The sequence below is a fragment of the Motacilla alba genome, chromosome Z, assembly GCF_015832195.1.
Source record: "Motacilla alba alba isolate MOTALB_02 chromosome Z, Motacilla_alba_V1.0_pri, whole genome shotgun sequence".
Lineage (NCBI taxonomy): Eukaryota > Metazoa > Chordata > Aves > Passeriformes > Motacillidae > Motacilla > Motacilla alba.
The window spans coordinates 70,715,030-70,735,181 of record NC_052046.1 but is presented as its reverse complement, the minus strand read 5'-3'; the positions used below and the strand labels follow the sequence as shown (position 1 = coordinate 70,735,181).

The following is a 20,152-nucleotide window of genomic DNA, read 5'->3' as shown; positions in this document are numbered from 1 at the left end:
GAAAGACACTCAAAAATACTTCTACATAATTCCTAAGCACCCCAGGACCATAAATGGGTATTATTTTCAGAAAACAGAATGTGTGCCAAAAAGCTTTAGATCAAAGTATCTTCCAGTAGTTTTATTCCAAATTTGGCCATGAAAAAGTCCAACTTAAAAACCAAAACCATCTAATCTAGCCTTGACATTCAACTGTCTGATAACAGTCTTCTTTTAAGGGGGAGAAGAAAATTTGACCAAACTGAAGGTGACTCTGATTGAAATGACTACCACTAAAAAAAATTTTATCTAATTTATTTTGGGAAAAATATGCCAGAGTGCTTGTTAAAATTTCAGCCAAAGACAACAAAGTAGACACACGTTTCTTTCTTTTAGATGCATGTTTCTTCCTTTTTTGCCCTACAGTTCCTTTCATAAGAACTACATGACACTGGCAGTATCAGCTTCCAGGGTAAGTAAGGGCTGCCTCAACCCCTCTGACAACCTGCTTCAACATTGAAGAAATCTTCCTTTTTTTTTTCATAGAATCAATGAATCACAGAATAGTTTGGGTTGGAAGGTTTCTTTAAAGGCCATCTAGTCCAACTCACATGCAGTAAGCAGGGACATTTTTGACTAGATCAGCACCTCATCCAAACCAGATCTTCAAGATTCCAGGGATGGGGTATCTGCCACCTCTTTGGTCAAGCCATTTCAGTGTTTCACCACCCTCATCATAATTTTTTCCCTAATAATATTTGATTTAACCTTTCTTCAGCTTAAAACCATTACCCCTTGTCCTATCATTACAGCCCTGCTAAAATGTCTGTTCCGACCTTTCTTTAAAGCCCCCTTTAGGTACTGGAAGGCTGTTATAAGGTCTCCTAGGAGCCTTTGCCTCCAGTTCTCTCTTCCTGTCTCCACAGGAGAGGTGTTCCAGCCCTTTAATCACTTTTGTGACTCATTCCAACAGGTCCATGTCTTTCCTGCTCTGGGTACCCCACAGGTGCAGGTGGGTTTTCACCTCAGCAGGGCAGAGGGGCAGAATCCCTCCTCCCTTGCTCTCCATATTGTGGGATGAGCTCAGGACAGGTTTGGCTTTCTGGGCTGCCAGAGAACACAGCTGGGTCACGTCCAGCCTCTCACCCACCAGCAATTATTGACGCCAGGGGTTGTGCAACCCAGCTGCAGGTTGCTGTGCATAAACTATTTATCACACTAGATTGCAGTAGTTTTTATTTGGGATGCCATTTTGATCACCACATTCTACTTCCTGACTGTAGATAAAGCCCACTGGCAGATCAGTGATCTTGCCTGAGAATATTAATGTATTTCTCTGTCAGCCTTCGTGTTACTATCTATTCCTTGCTGAACAATTTCACACATTTTACAAAAGGCTTTTGATTGCTTAACAGAGCAGTTTTATCAGGACAAATGCAAATTACTATTTACAACACATTTTTGATTCTCATCTTGACGTCAAATGGTGTTTCTCTGTTGCCACTCATTTAAGACTTCACTTAGACTTTAGAAATGAGGATTCACCTTATAAATTAAGAGTATTCACTCTGAGTAAATCTCGCATTCACTGTCTAGACTGTTGGAAGCTGTTAGATTTCAGCATTCCCCTTATGCTCAGCAGATTCAGATTCCTACAGAAGACAGATGTTTGGACTTCTTGAACAACTGTGTCTTGCCTAACAATACACTGAAGAATCACATTTCAGATGATGGTACTGCTTATGTGACATCCTCCCACCTCCACTTTTTTTGCAATAAAATGGAGAAAAAACAGAAGAGGAAAGCAAATAGCATTTATTGTCTAAAGAAACTTCAGTTCTGTTCCTGAAGCAAATTCTAAGGTATTCCTTTTTACAGAAGCTGGGTGTATTTGGTAGAAATTACTCAGAACAGCAATTGGTTTAACCAGGAATATGCCCTTCTATCCCAAGAATTGAGCTGATAAAGCAATTTTTGAATGACTTTGTTTATATAGGCACATGGCAGCTTCTTCTAATTTTACCAGGTTAATGACAAAATTAGATACAGCCCAGCAGTTCATGTGTGCAGCTGTGCTGAATCTGACAAGTTTTACCAGAACAGTTATAAGAAATTATTAACAAAGTTCTCACACAGGGAAGTCTACTAGAGATAGAAAACTATCAGCATGAAAGCTGGGAATTGTTTATTTATGATATCCTGGACACACCGCATTAATGCCTCCTACAGAATTCAGGTTAAACCCTGAGCAACTGGTTATCTTCTTCTGTGTCACAAAATGTAGTTCTCAAACATTTGCAGTGCTTTTTTGAGCATCCATCCTTCAGCAACACACAATACCTTTAAACACAAAGTTTTGTTTTCATGGTGCTTAAAACAGGATTTCTGTCAGCATAACTTGTCTTCTGTCTCACAACAACATACATTTTTTGTGTGTTGTGTATTATATTTAAGAAGCTCAGACAAGAAAACATTTTAAAATTTTTAAATATTGTTGTCTTTAACTCTGAAAACGAACACAAAACAATACATTTTTCCCTCTAATTGTAAACTTGTTAAAGACTTAGTCTAAGCATATTTTCACATTGACTTGGGCTAGGAATAGCCAGTTTTCAGGCCGAATTTCACACACGTGTAACACGGTTCCACGCCACAATCCCATTCTGTATGGTTCATGTGATCTAGAATACACAATTATTCAGAAAAGCATCCAAAGCTTTAAAAAACCATGGACAGGCAGCATGTGCTGGTGTTGCTTGATAACTAGCTGATTATTAACTAGTCAATTGGCAGCTTCAAGTTAATCCATGACATCAAGCTACAAAAAAATGAGACACCAAGTGAATACTCCAAGCATTTGTAATTGAACACTAAGTTTCAGTGTAATATGTAAGGAATATGACTGCTGGTTTGTCCAAAGAGTTCGGGATATTTTATTTTAATTCTTCTTAAGTGTTCAAGAAAATAGTAGTTTTAGCTTTCAAGGTACAGCACATTTGCAATGAAGCTGGATTTCAAACTGAGTTCAATGCTTTTGGTCATCACCATGGAAATGTAACTACTCAGGCACAAGAAATTTCTTTGGTACTTTTATTTTTCTTTTCTCTAAGCACAGCATTGGTGACAGCTTTTCTAAATTTAGAGATGTACCTGGAACTAGAACTTTGTCTTTTCAAATCAGATCTCCCTCCACATTCTCTTTGGCATCCTGTACAAAGATTAACCTAACCCCTCTTTGCTGAACAATGCTCTTCAAAGCAGTACTCTCTTAAGAAAATAGTCTAATTTTGTAAAAGTAGTGTATTCTAAAAATTGGCACATCAATGAAAAGATTCCCCTGAAAAGATTCTATTCTTATGTATTGTAACATCTCTAAAATGCCAAAGTTCTCAGTTATGAAGTGTGTGCCACTTAGAACTGCTTCACATCTTGAGTAAAAAAAAATGCAACAAGCAGAAAGCAGCAAGATTTCAGCAAACACTAATAAAAACTTTCAGTGTTTCTGACATTAAAGAGTGGTTTAGGTTGGAACAGACCTTTAAGATCATCAGGTCAAGCATTAACTCAGCATGGCTAAGGCCAACACTAAACCATATCCCCATGTGCAATGTCTACATGTCTTTTAAATACCTCCAAGGATGATGACTCCACCACCTCCCTGAACAGCCTGTTCCAATGCTTTTCACCATTTCTGTGAAAAAATTCTTCCTAATATCTAAAATAACCCCCCTCTGCCACAGCCTGAGGCCATTCCCTCTGCTCCTGTCCCTGTTCCTGGCAGCACAGCCCGACCCCCCGGCTGTCCCCTCCTGGCAGGAGCTGTGCAGAGCCACAAGGTCCCCCCTGAGCCTCCTTTGCTCCAGGCTGAGCCCCTTCCCAGCTCCCTCAGCCTCTGCTGGGGCTCCAGCCCCTTCCCAGCCCCATTCCCTTCCCTGGACACGCTCCACCCCTTCAAAGTCTTTCTTAACATGGGAGGCCCAGAGCAGCCCCCAGGATTCGAGCTGTGGCCTCAGCAGGGCCAGCACAGGGCCAGCACTGCCCTGCTCCTGCTGCCACCCCACGGCTGGCACAGCCCAGGGGCCATCGGCCTCTCGGCCACCTGGGCACCCGTGGGCTGTGTCCAGCTGCTGGCACAGCACCCCCAGGGCCTATCCCGGCCCCTTTCCCCCAGCCTGGAGCTGCAGGGGGTTGCTGTGACCCAAGGACAGACCCAGCACTTCCCCTGGTTGTCCCTCACCCCACTGGCCTCATGCCATGGATCCAGCCTGTCCAGAGCCCTCTGCAGAGCCCTCCTGCCCTCCAGCACATCCACATCCCACCCAGCCTGGTGCTGTCAGGAACTGGCTGAGGGGGCCCTCGATCCCCCCATGCAGCCCTTTGGTGAGGATGTCAGACAGGCCTGGCCCTAGCACTGATCCCATGGGATCCCCCCTGGTTCCAGCCCAGCTGGGTGTCCCTCCATGTCCCACTGCTCCCGGCCCTGCCCTCAGCCCGTCCTTCTCCCAGAGCACAGGGCCGTGTCCATGAACAGCCAGGTTCTCCAGGAGATGCTGTGGGAGAAGGCATCAAAGGCTCTGTAAAGTCCAGGCAGACACTTCCACAGCCTTTCCCTCAGCCCTGAGCAGGTCACCTCGGCACAGGAGGAGATCAGCTTGGTCAGGCAGGACCTGCCCCTCGGAAACCCAGGCTGGCCGGGCCTGATGCCCTGCTTGTCCTGTTCCTGCTGCTGATGGCACTCAAGGTGACCTGCTCCATGGCCTCCCTGGCACTGAGAGCACATCACAGGCCTGTACTTCCCTGGATCCTCCTTCTGACCATTCCTGTAGATGCGTGTCACATTGGCCAACCTCCAGTTAACTGGGACCTCCCCAGTTTGCCTGGACTGCTGGTAAATGATTGGAAGAGGCCCAGCGAGGTCACTGCCAGCTCCCTCAGCACCCCTGGGTGGATCCCATCCCACCATCTGGGAGTGCCCAGGTGTTCTAGCAGCTCACTGACCATTCCCTCGTGGATTATGGGGGTAACATTCTGCTCCTATCCTTGTGTTGCAGCTCACTAAACAAGGTAAATGTACTGTCCAGTATTCTTCCTAATGAAGTTTGTCTTTGAAAAGAAATAAGTGCCTATGCTTGGCAAAAAAATGGAGGCAAAGAATGTCTAGTCCCAAATGAACCAGAAGATAACTACAAACCACTTGTAAAACACTAATGTGGCAAAAAACACTATCATCTCAAGTGCTCGCACCTAAAAGAGTCCAAGTAAACTAACAACAAAAATATTAATGTGTTTCTACTTGCTAACTAAGATTTTTTTTAAGTGCCAGATAATACTTCTAATGAGATAATATACTCTTATTTTAAAACATTTAAAAATATTTAAAAATATTTACTTTAGGAAATGAAGAAAATCTAGACCAATGCAATGTGAATTACAACAATAATTCAGTTATTTTTCTAGTTAAAGGCATTAAATCGGTACATTTTTATGATTTTACACAGTGCAATGTGATTAAGCCTTACTTAATGACTTTCTTATTTGGGACGTGCTACAGTGAAAACCTGACAGTACAAATCAGTGTTATCAAAATAACACATAAGAACTGGGGAATAGGAACATGTGAAACAAGTGATACAGTAGGAAAAAAAATATGATTGTCACATTTTTGAAACTATCTTTTCAACATTTAAGCATTTGAAGTTGTCATAAGTACAAAAATTAGTAAACTTTTAACTACTATAGAAGTTCATAGTTTAAACTCACAAATCCAACATGTGCATTTACACATCGCTTACGTAACACACCCCAAAAAGGCAAACCACAACACAGCCCTGTTCTCCTTTCCTTAGAGAAACTTCTCAGCCAGCCTAATCTGGAAGACACACATCTTCATGACCATCACAAGGATTTCAAGTCACTTATTCTGTTTTCTTTGCTTGTTTTTTCTTAGCACCGTCATGGTGCTGCTCAGAAGGCTGGTCACAGACTGAAGAGCCATTGGAAGATGTGGCACTTTCACCCTTCACTTTGGAAGGGGTCTTTCGTGAGCCAAAAAACATTTGGCACACTGCAGCCTCAATGGGAGCAAGTGGAGAAGTTGCACATCTTGTCAACATCATTTTTACCTACGAAGAACAAGGATCAAGTTACAATAAAAGTTGTGATGGCTTCACAGGAAAACAAGTTCAAAGCTGAAGGGGTGTATGGCCTTTTTAACTTCCCACACAAGGATGAGGCTGTGCAATCACCAACAGAAGTCTGCTCATTTTAGCTGAAATTGGGCAAAGAATGCTTTTCTTTCTGACCAACACTCTTCACACAGCTATGAAGGGGATTTACAGGGAGGTCAGAGAGGGATTTTTCCTCGGGAACTGTAGCAATAGGACAAAAGGGAATGGGTACAGATTGAAAGAGGGGAAATTTTAAGCTGGATTCTAGGAAGAAATTCTTTACAGTGAGGGTGGTGAGACACAGGTTGCCCTGAGATGTTACTAATACCCCAACCCTGGTAATGTTCAAGACCATGCTGGATAAAGCCTTGACAAGCCTGGCCTTGTAGAAGATGTCTCTGCCCATGCCAGGGGGATGGAACTGGATGATCTTTGAGGTCCCTTCCAGCCCTTAACATTGTATGACTCTATGTTTCCATGAGCACAAAAATATGTTTCCATATGCACAAAAAAAACTCTCAGTAAGATTATTCATCCTGAGAGTAAATCATATTTAATGCCATACATTAAGGTGAAGACCAACTTTTATGTGTAAGTTTTGTGCCTTGTTCAAACTGAAAAACTAAACAGAGTGGCTTCTTTCCACTTAAATTGAAAGAATGGAATGTGTAATTCCATTCTGAATGGGTAGGTCCATAACCAGACTTTAATTAGAATTCCAGACAGCCATATTCATCCCATAAAGTTGAGAGATTTAGGCGGGCACCCCTTAGGACCCGTAACTTGGAATCTGTTTTTCAGATCTGGGCACTGGACAAGTTTGTATTGCAACAGTTTCAACAGCTTTCAGAGACGTGACAAGTTTCTAGGAGACATTAATAAAGGACTGTACCAGATACACTGTTGGTTTATTACTTAGGTGGGTGCGAGTTCCTGATGGTCAGTAGAACCATCAGTGTAACAATTTAGTTACTCCAGTGCAGCCGGACAGCCAGCTCCTGTGGACACCTGCAATTTCTCACTTCCAGAACAACATTCCTTTCCTTCTTCATTCCCAGCACCCACAGTTCAACAATGCCTTTATCATTTCAGATGGAAAATCAAGGGCATAAGCTTCAAGTCTTGGCTCCCCAAAGTTAACTTCTGCAGAATTAAACTTGTCAGCTCCTTGCCAGAAAGGAGACTGGCAACCACACTTCCACACATTCTCTGGTCTGTTCAACACCAGCTCTGAAGCTCTGAAAATTTCTAGATATCTGCTAACAGAGATTATGTTTTCTTATAAACTAGTAATCCAGAAGAAAGGCATCATCCTGGAAATGAACAAGACTGGAGGGACTGAAGACTTCAGTAGAGAAGTAGGGTCTATTTTATTACAAAACAGTTACAGCTACTTCAAAGTAGTTTTGGTATGTGAACATTTTAAATCAAATAGAATCCAGCTGGTTTGTTTTACACACCCACTGGCAACTGCATAGGTACACAGAAAAGACAGAGAACAAGAGAGTTTCCTTATACAAGAATAAGCTTTTTTTTTTTTTTTTTTTTTTTTTTTTTGAGATTACAGACATACAAGCCTGGAATATCAAATACTGAGAGCCAAAATTCCTGATTTTTTTCTTTTCCTCCATGTCCCCTGTGTCCCCTGCATACATTGAACAGAATCAGTAACAGAACAGGTCTTCCATTCTGCTCATGTACAGAACTCTAAACACATATCTTCAGCAGGAGCTGGCCTTTCCATCAAGCAGCATGCATTTTAACAATTAAATATTTTCTGTTATTTGGTCACTAGCATCTTTCAAATTCTTACCTTGAAGACAACAAGAAAGATGGTGTATAAAAACACAAGGTTGTGCTTTGCTACTGGCAAGTACCGTCTGCGTTGCAGGGTGAAAAGAACTGCTCCTATCAAAGTTACCTTCACAGGGCTAGAAATCAAACAAAGAATGTTAATTTCTCTTATCTGCTCTACAGTGGAAGCTGCCTGGAAAGCAATACATGTTCTTAAGTGTGCAAAATAATTATTTCTGAATAGAACTAATGAAAACTTGCTGTATCAGTGGTAAGATCCAAAATCCAGCTAAAACTAAAATTAAGATTTTCACTTTTTATAATATTACTACACTTTTTGTCCATAAATCATCAAGTCCAGCACGACTTCAGACACCCAGCAAACTCCTATTTGACAAATACTCCTCAAATCAATGCTTCTATTCATACTTTATATGTCAGCTTGATTCTCTTCTTCCTCTCCCAATATCTCTTACTGAAGAGTTAAATTACCGGGCTCACACTGCTTGGACTAGACATAAAAACAGGTTCCTATTCTATATTTCAGGAGTTAATTACTCCAAGAAGTTGCTTAAGGTGCTGATGAGTAACACAGTCCAAGTCTTGGTCCACTGTAACACTCCAGCAGCTCTGGGGCTGCATCAGCTTTGAACCTGACTGGAGCCAGGCCTGTATTACCAGGTTTTGCCAACACAGCTGTGCTGACCTGAGACGTGCAAAGATTTCCAATCTATTTCCAGTTTACAGCAATCTTTGTTGTGGTACTAAATCTCTTCCTAGGTATGCAGCCAGAAAGCAAGAGCTCTTTGGTCAGTTATCTAGAATTCTCTGCATTTCTTAATCTGCATGTGACATGTACAGGTGACATTCCTGTTATCACAGAGCATCTACTGTGGATCTGTTCTTCACTGTCTTTTCAGGAACCAAAAAACTACATCTAATTCCAGCTTAAGAAGCCCAAAAAACAACCCTGTGTACACAGGCATCTCATCCATTTGCAAGATGTTTGATGCCTTTAACTCTGTAACTGAGTTCAATTTAGTGCTCTTAAAACTTATACACAAACAAAACTTTTTAAATATTTTTTTGAGTTACTTTGAGCCATACCCACAGAGGAGAAGGAGAATGGTGCCAATCAGTAAGCATTGTTCTGATGTTGCACCTGTAAAGACAGTTTTATTTGTGTCTACAGTGCTATTTATGACAGTCACCTTTTCTTCTGGAAGTTTACTTTCAAGACTGCCATTTAGGCACTGACAAGAGAAAGAGAAATTCTAAATACTTAGAATTTCAGAAAAAGCCAACAACTAACACAATCCACAAAAAGTTGAAATATTGCCAAAGAGAAGGCTACAAATATCTCTCCTGTTATTCTGTGTCTAGGAGTAGCTGCTGAAAAGCAAGATAGCTTTTTAAAAAAATAAAATTATTATTTTTAAAGACCTGACTGTAACCTGGGAAAGATCAAAAGAATTTTAGGAAATTATCACAGTGACCTTATCTTGACTTACAATAATAGCTTGTGGCTTTCCAGCCTGTTTCAATTCTCATTTTACAGAGAAAACCAGGAGGCATGTAATATTCCTCATTCTTTGCTTCTGCAAGAGAAGTAACTTTTCCCATCTTGCAGGTCATTTCTGCTATACTGAATAACCAATTTGTACCTTCTCAAATAATTGATGTCTTTGGAGGAAAATAGCACTGGCAGCAAAAGTAAGAGTGACAGTGTTCAAAGGAAGCCATCTTAGTGATGCTCACAGAACACACACCAAAATTCACTTGTGTATTTCTAGTACCACTGTGCTTTCATTTTGGACAGAAGACCATGTCCCTGTAAGACAAACTGAGCCAATTTCCTGCTTTCTAGTAACTCCCCACTAGCTCTTTAGTCCTTTCTGACGAGTTTTATTGACTTCTTCCCATTTGCAGCTCTTGGGCTGGGAACATAAAATGATTAAAACATCTTCTAAAGTCCTAAAGTTCATTTAGGACTTCATGTCCCATCTTTCAAAGGATACACACCAAAACAGAGTACAAATATGTCCTAATGGTTTGTTGGTTTGGTGTTTGTTTTTTTTTTTTTTTTGGCTTCAACCACTGAAAGTAAGCATCCCCGCAAGGAGCCAGCAAAACAACAGCTAACTTGTTGCAGTTTTTTAAAAAAACTTACTAGGACATCTGCAGGAGCTCATTGGTTTCAGGTTTCCACACTCCTCTCACCAGCTGCTCAAAGTTGGAAATTAAGCCACCACCAGCACCTGAAATTGCAGAGATTTATGGCAAGTTTCCACTGACTGCTACCCCTACTGTGCCATTGCTCCCAGAAAAACTCATGACACCAGGTGCTAAATGTGGCACCAAAGCTCAGACTTAAAAAAAACTTAATCCAACCTCTCAAGCAAACAAGACTCAAATGACAGCCACGAAACTTCAGAGGTTGAGATACTCAGCAAGAAGCTCAGATCTGCCTGTAAGTGACAGCATCTGAACTGATACAATCATCACATTCACACGTGTTGCTTTCCACAGCAGCACAGAATCAAGCAGAAACAAGAGCTGCACAACTACTTTCTGAAGTGACCCTGATGGTGTGGCTGCAAATGCAGCTGTCAGGAAGGTGGCTTCCAGAATTCCAAATGGCAGGCAGGCAAAAAGGGTCATCCCCATGATTAAAACCAAGTAATGGTTACAACCTAAAAACCTGATACCCAGTTTTCTTCTTCAGCCTCATGCAAGGACACAGCTCTGAGGCAATAATGCTGTTGGTAAGTTCAGCAACAGCTACACAGATTTACTTCTTTATTGTCATCAACTGCCCATCCTGCAAGCTCTCATAAGACCTTCTGAAAGGAACTCCCCTCAAAGTCCTTCAATGTCACCCTTAATTCAGGCAGAAAATCTGCAGCACAGGCTTTTTCCTTCAGGGGACATCAGAGTGCATCAGGACTGCTGTGCCCAGCACAGCAAGGATGGTGCTTCAGTTCCGCTGAGGGGCTACACATTTAAACACCACCCCAAAAAGCCCCAAACCCTCAGAACAAGATGCTGTGTGTGTTACCTCTGGCCCAGCCCACAGCCACCATGATAAGACAGGCATCTTTGTAGACAATGTCTGCATGTGCAATGCCATCTGTGATCTTCCAAGTCCTTGTCACTTCCTTCATTCCTGCCACCAGAAGACGAAGAGGCAGAAAGGAAAAGCAGCGGCAGAATATGTCTTCTGGGCAGTAAAACACTAGATACCTGGAAATCATCAGGAAAAAAAAAATTAGCCGATTTTTGCTAAGGAATTATCTTTTCATAATCTTTACAGATATTTTTGGAATATGACTAGCGATGCCTGATATACTACTGACAACTCAAAGTCTCGTGGCACACGTCTTGGAACAAATTTGAAAAGCTTCTGAGCACGCCTGAGCTTTTGCACCAAAACCAAACACAACTGCCTCACTGTCCCAGAGAAGAATCTGTTGAAGTCCATGTGAAACAGCTTTACGTTTTTCCAACTGTTCCACACCTCATATATCACATTTTTAAAATTCAAGTCACTGAAGTGGTATCTGATTGACTTTGTGTGGTTTGAGTTTATCTTGTGCGTTATTTTTTGTTTAGATTGGTGTAGAGGGTTGGTTTGTTTTGGGTTTTTGTTTGGGATTTTTTTTTATAGGATTACAACAGGGTGGTAAATTAAAAGCTGACTCTGTGCTTCCAGACTGTAGGTACCTGGAATTATATAACTTCAGCAAGAATGCCTCCACTAGTTAATGTCATACTAGATGAAATGCATGGCTATTTTTAAACACATTTAACATCTTAGTACTCACCAACTCTTGCTTTTCCAGCTTGCCAATTACAAGCACATTTCTTTATTCAAAGCATTGAAAGAACACAACACAAAAAATCTTTGATCAACTTGCTTTTAAAACCAAGGAAAGATGGCTAACAGTTAAATCCTAAGTGACAGTAAATTTTAAAATATTAGATTATGTAGTGTTTTATTATATGTCTTCAGTAACAAATAAAATTCAATTCTTACTGAGACATTCACAAAAACGCAATCAAGATTAAGTATCTTGACTAAGTAGATTATTTCAGCACAGAAGTAAGAGTAATAATTGCATAAGAGCAGAGAAAGTGTTTAAAAAGAAGGATAAATTTTGTTTTTTTTAAAAAAAATTAATGCCCCTTGCTTTAAGGTTTTTGATCTCAATCCTGCCTACCGAGAATTTCTGAGGCCCTTCCCTTTATCTTTTATAATAAAAGTCAGATGCCTCTGTATGCAACCAGGCTTCAGCTGATATGAAGCCAAAGATGTAGAGAGAGGACGTATTTTACAAAAAGCCATTTAAGTCACCTACTCACTAGACAACTCACACCAGAATTAATTTAGATCTGCAGAATGTGGGTTTAGGACCCTGAAGCACTGCTGACAGGACTGAGGCTGGCACTGAAGGCCCGCCACGGCATTCCAGCCTGTAATCTCTGCTAACAGCAGATGCCGCTGTCCTACAGACTATTTAGGAGCATTCCTCAAACCCAGCACGACTCCACTCACTTTCCAGTCCCAAGTGTGGCTTGAGGAATTCCATTTTGCATGATCTGGGACCAGGGATTAAGGTCATTACACTCAGGAAGGGAGGACTTTGTAAAGCTGGAAGCTTAAAACGTTTCGTAACGTTCACAGCTCCTCACTAAAACCTCGTTTAATTTGTGCACAGCAAAATTTGCACTCACATTTGACCATGGTGAGTTAAACAGGAATTCTGCTCTCTTCAAGTCTACTCTGAGCTTGTGTCACTTGAAACAAGCAATCAGTCTGCCCACATCAGACTGACACAACCACAGGCAGGTTCTGTTAGTAATTCACTAATAATACGTATTATTAATTTCACCAAATTAAATATGTCACCTTCTACTGCAACACAGAGACCATAAAACTAATACATACACCCAGACAGGTAGAAACACTTGTTTTCATTTTAATGAATTTGCAATTGTGAAACTTATGGGGCAAGTGGAACTGAAGGATTTTAAGCAGGCCAGACTATCCAAATATAGTGGTTGAGATCTCTAAATTCAAAACCCCACTGCTGCTCATAATTTTTGTTAAATTTGAAGTTTTCTTCAAAGATCACTTTCTGGAACAAGAGAACTCCTCTGGAAGACCATGTTTATATGAAAATAACTCATGTTTTTTTAACCCCAAAGCAGGCCAAAATGCCTAATACTTGATTCAATTATACAATTCAGCTAGCTACTATCTTCCACCACAACACCTGCCCACCTGGGAAGGAATGAAATACAGACAAAAAGTGTCTGGCAGTAGGAACTGGAGGAGAGATGTGTCTTGGAACCTCAGTTAGAGGAAAAGCCAAAGTTTTTACATCAGCCAGGTTATGGTCTTCAAGAGCTACTTTTTAAAAACTTGTCTGCTTTTATGACATACCTATATTCAGTAAATCAGCAACTGAACAACTTTATTTAAAAGTAATGTTTGCAGCTGTTTGACCAGGAATACTGAAAAGACCTAAGACAAGTCTAACCTAGCAACAGAGCATGTGGTTCCACAGCAGGCTGTAAGAGCTGCTCTCTGCCCCCAGAGAACAGGATCATAGCGGCTGTGACACTCTGGATGAAGAGGCAGCATCCAAATCCGCAACACTTTTAAGTAAAAATTCTGATTTACACAGAACCTTGATGGTACAGTATCAGTTTACAGCACATATCTTCCTTAGAGCCAGTATCACTCATCTTACCCAACTGTGGCTGCTTACCAGACTGAGGATGCCAGCAGAATATTGATGGTCTTTGCCAGAAATGCTACTGGAGGTTCACCAAGCATCAAGGAAGACAAAACTGAGCCCCCAAAGCAATAAAGCATTGCACTGAACCAGCAGGCCAACGGACTTCGGACCGACACTTCCACTACTCCTGTGGAAAAAAAAAAAACATATAACATTCTGCATAAACAGAAATGAAAACTGGAGAGCAACATCATGTTTTAAAGGTCAGTATTTTTCAATTTAGTTCCTTCGGGTAATGAAAAATCCTCCAGCAATCAGCAGGCTCTCACAAGACAATTTTCCAGAAATACAAACCTCAGGGTATGGTGACTTTACCTTACACTCCTAAACAGAAGTGAAAGGCTGACACAAAGTGTTCTCTGAATATCTTTTGTGCATTAGTTTGTTGCATCTAGGTACCAAGAAGAAAAAGCTTTCAGAGCATAGCAGTGAGGTCTTGTTGTCAACAGCCTGACACAGGGACATGCTTTCAAATTTGTATTAAAAACACCTAAGTGGCTAATCTACACAGGATTGCTGACATTTGGAGGGTTATTCTAGGAATTCCATTTCTGCTTTTGAGTGTTCCAAGAATTCAAGGGAACTGTTTTCCCTCCTTTTTTCATAATATTCTGCTGTGATTGCTGGCCAAAATTAAAACAGCATCCAAGATAATTATCAAATCGTTTTCACCTGCACTCTTGGGGGGGGGGAAGGTTACCTTGAACTATAATAATAAATGTAAATTTCCCTCATTATTAAGAGGTGGACAGTTTGGTGTATTTCATCATCTTTAAAATGAACTATCATTTTAAAATGCAAGCTAACTATGCCAAAAAGAGTAGATAATAAAAGAGTTGGTAATGGGAAGTATTAACTATTTTCGGAGGAAAACAACATTTTACCAAAGCCAGAAATATCCTCAAGTAGTTGTTTTGACTATTTCCTTCTACTTTAAAAGTTCAGTGTTGCCAAAGCTTCCCCTTTACGCTGGTTATGAGCTGTTTGCCTGAACAAGTTTAATTTTCCGTGGTCCAAAGGCTGAAGTTCACAAAAGCACTACTGTCTTCCCCAAAATGAAATTTGACATCTGTTCCCAGTTCAGAGTAGAAGCTTTGGTTTATAAGGCATTTCTGTGGGAAAAGAAGCTTCTACCGAAGATGAGAGGCTCAAACATCTAGAAAACCATACAGCGCTCTCAATTCATTCAATTTATTAACAAGACTGTTCCAGTTTTAGTGCTGGCATAGATATCAAGTACTGCAGCACTATCTAAATGCCCATAAAACAGCCAATTTATAAAAATGAGCACTCCTAAGCATTGCAGAATACTTGAATATACAGAATATTTTTAACTATCTTGCAATTTAGTTTTCAAACTGCAGTACCTAGTGCTCCAAGTTAAGACACTTGCAAATTATTTTATGGTTTGTATTTGGTACTTTTGGAGTGGTTTTAAGATTAGATCTCTCTTCAGATCCATTCTCCTGCCTACCAACAGTCACCAGCTTCTCCACACTTCCTCTGCCCCACAGCTAGCAGCAAGTGGTTTTCAGTTTTGAGGGCACATCCAGATTGCCCTCTACCAGTAAGCTCCACAACAATGCAGGTAAATTTCTTCATTTTACATGTAAAAGGTCAAGAAAGTGGAACCTCTATTGCAATTCCAGATTTTTCTGTTGGTCAGCGCCAGAAATGGCTCAAATGCCAGTTTTTAACAACTCATACCTGCTTCCTAATAAGGAATATACACAATACAGAAGACAACGAGGCAAAAAAGTTGATACTAATTTAAAGATCATCTCAGCACTGCTACTTAAATTATGACTAGGGTGTAGCCTTTCAGAAGACAAATTCAGTTTTAAGTAGGTCACATGTTTTTATACAGAGTGGTCATTTGTGTTTGTCCTCTGATGCATCCCCTAAAATTAATGAGGCATCACACAACCACACAATGCTGGATCTGCCAGAAGGCCACCAGCCCTGCAGATGTACTGTAACTTCAGAAAGTGAAGGAAAGGTTTCAAAAAAAAACAAGGACTAATTTTGAATATGGTTTTAAGAATTGTTCCTGGAAAATAGTAACATTAAAAAACAAACAAACAAAACCAAGGGAAAAAAAAAAAAAAAAACAAAAAAAACCCAAAAAACCCCAAACGAAATAAAAAACCAAAACAAACACACAAAAATACACAAAAAAAACAAACAAAACAAACCCTTACCAACTAACTGTTTCTGTCAATAGGATAATATCTGCCCTAAACTTTTCTGCACATTCCAAACAGGCAATAATGCATACTACACACATCTAGTGAGCACACCAGTAGGATTTGTGCATATTTTGCTAGTACCCTATTCAACCACATAGAATATCATTGGTGAAGGTAAAGGATTTATAGAGTCAGACTAAACAGAGCAAAACTATGCTGAAGAAATTATTTCTCTTCAAATCACCTGAAACACAGCATAGAAAAATGTCAGGAACAAACGAAATATGACACATCCTCAACCACCAACACCTTTTGGTGTCCCTCCATCCCAAAAAAAAAAAAAAATTGCCAGTTCTGCAACTGGCTGGAGTTACAAGCAAGCAACTCCTAAGCCATCCTAAAAGCACTAATCAAGAACTTTTCCTTTAAAACACACAGAAAGCAACAAGTTGTTTGTCACTGCTGTAGTTTCCCAGTCACAAGTGAGCAAGAAAGCCTGGCTAGGAGGATTGGAAAAGTCCCAGTTAGTGTGCACCCATCCACGATCCAAATGCCCACACTGAATCTGATTTTAAGCACTGGGGGTGGGTTGGTATTTTAATGAGACAGTAATCTGGGATAAAATAAATGCGGCTGTAACTTGACCACATACTTCTTACATCACCGTGCACTCAAGGCTATCCCGTAATTTCCCTGACAAATATAGCTACTGTTGTAAGCTTCCAAAAAGAACATAAAGCCTAGACAGCATTAATCGACAGCAGTATATCCATACTGAGTATTCATAATAACTGCTATTTCAGTTATGATTTAATACTCAGTTCAAACCACCTGGGAAGTGAGAAACAGGCCAGCAGGCAGTCACCTGGACTACAGTTATTAATTCCAACTATTAGAAAATACTCAGGAGTTCTGAGCTACCAGCTATTAAGCCGAGAAGAAAAAAAAAAAAAAAAAAAAAATAGGAGCATGTATCTGACCAGACTTCTGATAGCAATTTTACTCTCCATAAGTGTTGTCTCACTAGAACTATGCAGAGAGGCCTCTCATCCTCCTCTTCACGTGTGCCCATTCCAGAGGAAAGTTTAAAGGTATTGCATGATAATGTCAGAAAGTCCCTTTCTAAACAGAACAGACACATTACACAATGCTGCAGCCCAGCACCTGTTAAAAATTTAAGCAGCATTAACAAAGTTTGGTGAAGATTCTAGAATACGTAAGCACTTCAGACCAGGCTTCACAGTCTGTTAAGTGCATTTCCTCAGCAGATGGTCAAAATTCACCTTGGAACGCTTAGGAAGGGACCAAAGAACAAGCTCTCACTAAACGAAGAGTGCAGAGCCCTAGAAATCTGAGGCCAGCAGCAGCTCCCAAATTTGCACTCTAATCCCAACAGCCAGCACAGTCTCCTACACAGTTATCACCTGGGATGCAGTTACTGCAAACATGTCTAAACCCACACCACAGGTAGCTTAATTCTAAACACTGAAACAAGGCCAGTGGCTACATTTATCACAGCAAAAAAAAACCCAAACAAACAAACAAAAAAAAAAACAACCCACAAAAACCAACCAAACAAACAAACAAAAAACCCCAAAAAAAAACCATAAAACAAGCTTGGAGCTAACAGCCACAGGGTAAATTATTTTCTGGAAGAAAGCACACAGACTGAAATGCACGGTGTGCTCTCATACAAAACCTTGTTAGTGGAAGCGGAAAGCTTTGCTAAATTCACTTTACAAGCTACGGGGTGCAACGCTGACAAACCACTGGCACAGGACCTACCCATGAGAGTCCCGAGCTGTTTCCTACGAGGCAGAAAGGCCTTAACACCCCCCTGCACAAACAGGGTGTGTGAAGGATGTAATTAATCTCTCCTCTCAGATGCAATTCTGGGCAGAGAGATACCGGCCTGTGTTACACACACATCCTCTGCACAAACCCATCAACCAAACTTCGAGCGGCCTCAGCCCTTTTACTTCAAAACTGAAACAAACAGACACGTAACTGTATAAAAAACTAAAAGGCCTCCAACAAAACTCTCGGCTGATTTCGCCAGCGCCTCTTGAGTTCTGGAAAGCGAGAAAAGCTTGGCTGGGTGTCTTTTGCGGGCAGCGAGACAACGCTTACGGACGGACAGACGGGCTAATGCAGGCGGCAGACAATCCCGTTTGCACGGCCACGGGGTAACCGGGGCAGCGGCTCCCCTCGGGGCGCCACCCTCACCCTGCCGGGGCTGGGCACCCCGCGGGACACGCCGGGGAACACCGGGATCGGGATGGGAGTGTGGGGTGTCCGCCCCGTCCCGCCTCGCCCCGCTCACCCCGCTGCTCCTTCAGCGCCAGCACGGAGGCGACATAATGCGCCAGGTCGAAGAAAGGGAACATGCGGAGGCGGGAGAAGCTCAGCGGCACCTGCCACAGCTCCATAGCCGGGCACGGAGCTCCCGGAGCGGCTGCCCGGGACGGGAGAGGCGGAAGAGCCCCGAGGACGCGGCTTGGGCGCTCCCGGCCGCCGTCAGCGCGGGGCGGGGCGGGCGCGGCGCCTCACGGGGCTGTGCCTCCCTCAGCCCCGCGGCTCCGCTCTCCGCGGGGCCCGCCCGGCCTTTTGTTTGCCTTTTTTTGGTCAAAGTGCTGATAGTGCTGCTCCATGCGCAGTTCGTGGCCTCCCACAGAGCTCCTGCTGCGTTTTTGCTGCTTCCCTGCGCACCCCGTGCACAGGTCACTGCACTTACACTGATATATTTTTTTTTCTTTCCCGTTGACTATTTCTGAAGCTCATCAAGAATGCTTAGCATTACCAGCGTGTACAGTCGGTTCCACGTGTGGGCTTTCCCAGGTTGATCCGTCTATTCATCAGTTGTTTAGGATATTAACGTGCATCAGATGCTGCCAAAGCTCATCAGAAACACTTTAATGCATCTTTATATCCATTTTGATAGTGAGGGCTAACTTTGCCCCCTCAAAGATCTATATCCAATGTTACTCCAGTCCCACACTGTTTTCAGCAAAGCTGGTTTCCTCGTGAACTACCCAAGTGAACCATTTTCAAAGATCCGCTAAGTCCAATACACATGACATTACCTGACATGACATTTCCGAGTCTTTGTTCACCAGACTCGGAGGATCTGGAGAAAATTCATGTAATCAGGATGGTTGAGGTTGGACGGGACCGTAAAGCTCATTCATGAGCAGGGACACCTTCCACTGTCCCAGGTTTCTCCAAGCTCCCTCCAGCCTGGCCTTGGACACTTCCAGGGATGGGGCAGCCGCAGCTTCTCTGGACACCCTGTGTCAGGGCCTCACCACCCTCACGAGGAAGAATTTCTTCCTCATATCTTACCTAGATCCATTTCAAGCCATTTCCCCCTTGTCCTCTCACTACATGCCCTTTTAAACAGGCTCTCCGTCTTTCTGACAGGCTCCCTTCAGTTTACTAGTTTGTGAATTTTTGGCTGGTTTTCCCTACTAAATTTTCCCTGAACTGTTTCTGTCTTTTCCATTCAGCTTCCGCATGCTGGTGAAAAGAACTCTTAAAGGCTCCAAGTTTTGCACACTGTATGGTGAAGTTAAGCAAAGCAGTCTGAAGATGTGCAGCTTTCAAAGGTGCTCTTGAACTTGTCCTTTGCCTACCAAGAACTAATTTCAGGAAATAACTGAAATTGTAGAATCATTGGGGAAAAGGTTTATGCCACTCAACATAGCAAATACTTGAACTTTTCCCAGAATAATTTCAGCTTGCTATGAATAGCGAGGTATTATTTTCATTAATTTGCCTTTTATCAGTACCATATTCACAGAATAAGTTCCTATTCTCAATGTCTCTTCCTTTCTGTGCATCCAGTGACTCATTCGCTCCCTGAGAATTGACCCATGTGCGTGCAGCTCATTTCTATTTCCTGGCCATTTCCATCTTCATTTCATCTACATAAAGAGATCCTAATTTAGTCAAAGTGATCTCTTACTAGCCTTGTCAATAACAAATCCAATCTTATTTTCTGTTGTGCAGACTCAGAAACCAGAGTTTGTTTTCTAGGGCAGAATATCGACTTGCCCCAGTTTATAGGTAATGAGACATGATACTTTAGTAAGCTGCTTTCTGTAGCAGAAATGAGTTCAGCATAATTTTGTTTCCCCCTGAGCAGGGCTCTGTGTCCGTGCAGCTGCAGCCACGGAGCTGCTGATGGGATTTAAAACGATGTAGTCTTTTTCACTTCTTG

At 41.8% G+C, this 20,152-nt stretch overlaps 1 protein-coding gene across 6 annotated transcripts in view; it reads right to left on the bottom strand.

Moving 5' to 3' along the window:
* TMEM38B (transmembrane protein 38B) overlaps nt 1–18,558 on the bottom strand; it is a 29,269-nt gene extending 10,711 nt beyond the window's left edge. For 2 of the 6 annotated variants that reach the window (XR_005255389.1, XM_038124930.1), the window contains exons 1-5: nt 18,257–18,558; nt 13,715–13,871; nt 10,999–11,183; nt 10,111–10,198; nt 7,960–8,077 (exon numbers count right to left, since the gene is read on the bottom strand). Coding sequence is in view for 5 of the 6 variants with exons in the window: in XM_038124930.1 (XP_037980858.1) it covers nt 7,960–8,077; nt 10,111–10,198; nt 10,999–11,183; nt 13,715–13,871; nt 18,257–18,362 (654 nt within the window). In the remaining variant the exon portion in view is untranslated. Of the gene's footprint in view, nt 1–5,347; nt 6,102–7,959; nt 8,078–10,110; nt 10,199–10,998; nt 11,184–13,714; nt 13,872–16,177; nt 17,390–17,718; nt 17,877–17,941; nt 18,219–18,256 lie in introns of those variants that run through there. The other 4 variants (XM_038124926.1, XM_038124929.1, XM_038124928.1 and 1 more) reach the window with 4 other exon arrangements.
* Between the last annotated feature and the right edge of the window lie 1,594 nt (nt 18,559–20,152).